This window comes from Sinocyclocheilus rhinocerous, unplaced genomic scaffold, assembly GCF_001515625.1.
Source record: "Sinocyclocheilus rhinocerous isolate Xijiao unplaced genomic scaffold, SAMN03320098_v1.1 scaffold504, whole genome shotgun sequence".
Taxonomy (NCBI): Eukaryota; Metazoa; Chordata; class Actinopteri; order Cypriniformes; family Cyprinidae; genus Sinocyclocheilus; species Sinocyclocheilus rhinocerous.
This window is the reverse complement of record NW_015645076.1, coordinates 483,243-487,784: the sequence shown is the minus strand read 5'-3', so window position 1 is coordinate 487,784 and position 4,542 is coordinate 483,243. Positions and strand designations below refer to the sequence as shown.

Genomic DNA, 4,542 nt, shown 5'->3' with positions numbered 1-4,542 from the left:
TTATTGTTATCGATAAAATCCCAGAAAATTGAGATATCATTTTTTGTCAATATCGCACACACCCATAATTTGTCATTTAATTGATATAAGTATTTATTGATAATAATTGTTTAAATTAATATAATAATACTTTTGACTCCTCCATTTTCTTAACAATGGTTTAAAGGCTGAAATGTAAAGTTTATCATTTTATAAAACTTTGTTTTTGTGAAAACTTGTATCTGAATTGTAAATTATGCTTTTTACAGTAATTTTATAGTTTAATATGGCACTATAGACATTGCCCTACCCCGCTCATATGGTATTAATTTTATTTGTGCAGGTAAATTTGAGCTTAAAAATCCTGCAGAAACCCTGCTATTGTATGGCTTCAGAAATCAAAGAGTGGTATGAATTACTTTTATGGTGCTTTTATGTCAGTTTTGGATCCTAACAGCCTCAGTCTCCATTCAATTTTCTATGAAAACAGTAGAATAGAAAAACATAGAAAACCGCTTTCTTCAAAATTTCTTCTTTTTTTTTATCCTACGGAGGAAAGAAAGTCAGAGGTTTTGGAATGACTTGGTGAGAAAATGAAATGTTCAGGTAAACTGAGAACCAGCCAACCATTTTAGTTCTTCATCCACATGCCCTCAGCCTATCACCTTTCTGCTTATGGTTTATAGTGTTGACGTGCATTAAAGCATTCTAAGGAGTGGGTTAATCTGTGTTTGTGTCAGAATGATTTATGTTAACCTGCTTAACATGTATCAGTAAGGATTGTCTTTATTTTTTTAATTGACCCATTTCTATAGTTTTCTCGTCGTATGGGAACTATGAGCTCCATGTCTGGTGCAGATGATACAGTCTACATGGAATACCAGACGTCCCGCAGTAGCAAGTCTTCAGCCAGCAAGAATGTCCATCCTCTGTTTAAACGCTTCCGCAAGTGAACTCACTCACGGCCCGGTGATGCACTGTCAGCATCTGGAGACACCAGGCCCAAACAACGCACTTCCTGGGACGGCCAGCATCTTAATAAAAGACAATTCATGGCTGCTTGTCTCAGACAGAGCCATTTAAAGACAGCGAGAATGAAGCAAAACTGCTGTCATTTTAGAAAGATTCAAGAATCGAATATGTATAGTATTATAAACAGGATGTGTGTAATTATAAGAATGATTATTTTTGAATTTGTTGTGAGAAACTGAACTGTAAAGAATTAAGAAGTTGTACAGTATGTAAAAGCCAAAACCTGTTTTTGAAATGTACTGGTAAACTTTTTTTCAAATAAAACGTACTTTGGTAACTAACAAGACTCTATACATTTATATTAGTGCATTACGTACCTCAGTGAACAGTGTTTACAGCATGTATTGATCTAATTTTCATTTATTAAGATATTGTTAGTTCATCATGCATTAATCAACATTAATGTATACAAACCTTGGGGAAAACCCTTGGGAGAAACCAGGATCAGTCGCGGGGCCAGTTCTCTTCTGGCCAGACGAAACCAGCATGGCGTGGTTTAATTCCAGGCTGCAACACAGGTCATATTGTGCAGAGGACTCGTCTGGTTCCCGTGGTCTTGTGCTGATGGTTGTCGAGGTGACGAGGTCTTCGCAGGGGATCTCTCTGGGGTGCATCTAGCTGACATGGTCTCCGCTGACATTCAGGGCTGTAGAGGTTGCCTCTAGGTGCTGATCCACCATCTGGGCTGGATACGGACTGGATCCGGGTGACTGCAGTGACCATCTGATCTGGATACAGACTGTCCATTTTTGGGTGAACTATCCCTTTAAGTATTATTTTGGGCTATATTTAAAGGCAGCATTTTTTAAGAAGCGTAGTTATTTTTAGAGCAAATTTTTAGGAGTTCCACTTTAATTTTCGTTCCAAACCTGCATGACTTTCTTTTGCTTTATCACTGAGGCGATCTTTCAAATATCTTATGTTTCACAGAAGAAGGAAAGTCATACAGTTTTGGAAGGACACGATGGTGAGTAATTGATAGATTTTGTTTTTCTTTGAGATATAGGGTGGAAGTAAAGCATTTGTCTGTTGTTTGTCTGTTTTTTTCCACAATGAACTTAGGTGATCTCTTGTGCCTCCAAATGTAACCCTCTTTCAGGTACATTTCCTGTGGTTTCCCCTCAAAACAAACTAGTTATTTGTTCAGCAACTACCTCGACACATTGATTCAATAACTAATGTTGTACAGACACATAGGTAGTTAATATGACCGGTATTGGCATGTATTAACTGAGACCACATTAAATGTTTGTACTAAATTAAGATGTATTTATTTACATATTTGAAAGATGATGACCAGTTTTGTGCTTAAATATACACTTTCTCTGTTTTATTACACAGAAATGTTTTTATTTATTTTTTAAGATTTATTTAAAATCTTGATGTTGAATAAAAAAAGTGAATGTCTATGATTTTTCTTTTATCCACATATGTTTGATATGAATATGACTAATATTAGGTGAATTAGGTAAATTAAGTCTTTTTGAGATTTACCACCATATGTATATTTATACACATACTAATACTTATATGGTCTTATGCGAGTAGTTTTTACTCTCTCTATATGTCTACATAACTGTGCCATAAAGGCAAGAAAATGTTCACAATAATACAAAAACTGAACTTTACTTTTGCTTTTTCTGTCAACCTGCAAAAACAAAAGGGCTTTCAGTCGATAGCAACTTTTCAGATTATGATTATAGTATCATTCTGGGTGATCCAGTGATCTTTTGAAAGATATGTAATGGAATTACAGTATATGTTTTTGCATTTTCTTTAGTTACTCATTGCATCATACCCCAAAAAAACCCAGAGGCTGTAATTGCTGCCAAAGGTGCTCTGATGAAGTACACAGTTAATACTCTGAATACTTTTGTCAATGTGATATTTCAGTTTTTTTCTCTTTAATCAATTTTTTTAAATATCAAAGTTATCAAATCTGTTTTTTTGTTTTGTTATGGGTGTATTGATGTGAAAAAATGTAAGCATTTTGGCACAGGCTGCAGAATAACAAACTGTGACAAAAATGTATATACACATTTTATATGCACATATATCTATGCCATTTTGTATGGGTTTAATAATTCACAATACCAATAAAAAACCTCCTTATGTACCCCAGTGTCCACATGACATTGGACTCAATGTGAAGTTCTCAGTTCTTCAGTTACACCTCAAGATTTTTGACATACCTGCTGAAAGTGGATGAAACATAAAAGAAATGGTCATTTAATTGATTAATTAAAAAAAGAGAAAGAAAAAGAAATGAATACTTTTATTTATCAAGAATGCACTAAATTGATCCAAAGTGACAGTAAAGTTATTTATAATGTTACAAAAAAAATTTTTACAAAGAAAAAAAACTTTATATTTATCAAACAATCCTGAAAAAATGTATCATGGTTTCCACAAAAATGTTAAGCGGCAAAACCAATAATAATAATAATAATAATAAAAATAATGATATAATGGCTGATGATTGAGTTCAGCTGCCATGTGCTCTCTTGACTTGACACATAGCTTTTGCTTGTTGTTCCCATGAGCTCTGCTGTTGGTCTCATATCTGGGTTCAGCTCTTTGTCACTTTGTTTTTAGTTCATTTGCCTTACCAGCTCCATTCATTGACCTTCACATTTCCTTCCCTGCCTGTTCTTGTGCCAGATTGTTGTTGTGCCCATGAGTCCTTTCTGCTCTTTGCACATGCACCTATCAAAAACCAATTGAACAATACATTGAAATAAAAGAATTAGAGGATTGTGAATATTAACATGATTATAGTTCAGTTTTGAGAAGCCTGATGCACCTATGCTTGCCAAACACTGATATAAGAACCCAAAGGCAAAACAATCTTTCACAACTGTTTTGGCAAAAGTGAGACTTCTAGTTTTTAGGGCTTTTCCCTTTTAAGTAGCTATATCCGCTTGGTTCGAGGTCATCAGTTTTGATACCAAGGAAGCATATGCAATTCTCTAGAAAGGATAATCAGTGGGCTTTCCTTCTGTGCGTGTGCGTGTGCAGTTAAAGTGATCAATGTGAAGGATGAAGAAAGATTTAAATAAAGGCAGGCGATGGAACACAAAAGTTCTTTTCGGAAACATAAATTGAATCATTGATTTCGTATTTAATTCTTAAGATGAGAATCTGGCGTAAACACACATCTTCTAAGCTTGTTTCTTTCTTTCTATTCAGAAAGAAACAAAAAGAGGGTCTAAATACAAGAGGCCTCAAACATAAAGCAGGACTCTGGAAGTCTTTTCATGCAGTCTTAAGTTGCTTCGTAGAGAATATTTACCATACACTGGGAACACTTAAGAAATTAGGTATTTAGATCATACAGTTTGCAATAAAATGACAGGAATGATGCATGTTATGTAACAGGAGGAGGAGGATAGGGATCAGTGTGTAGATGTGTTTGAGAAGGAACGGGGAATATTCCTGCTGTATATCCCCCAATATACAGAAGGATAAATAAGCAGTTCTAAAGGCATGAACCCCCTTTTATTCCAGGACTCCAAAAACAAGCTTGTGGGA

The 4,542-nt window shown here is 34.9% G+C and overlaps 1 protein-coding gene across 2 annotated transcripts in view; it reads left to right on the top strand.

Annotated features, from left to right (window-relative positions):
- LOC107705543 (TFIIH basal transcription factor complex helicase XPB subunit-like) overlaps positions 1-1,213 on the top strand; it is a 22,472-nt gene extending 21,259 nt beyond the window's left edge. For both annotated transcript variants that reach the window (XM_016508858.1, XM_016508857.1), the window contains one exon: positions 795-1,213. In XM_016508858.1, the coding sequence (XP_016364344.1) occupies positions 795-932 (138 nt within the window). In that variant the 3' untranslated portion in view covers positions 933-1,213. The remainder of the gene's footprint in view (positions 1-794) is intronic.
- The last annotated feature ends 3,329 nt before the right edge of the window (positions 1,214-4,542 follow it).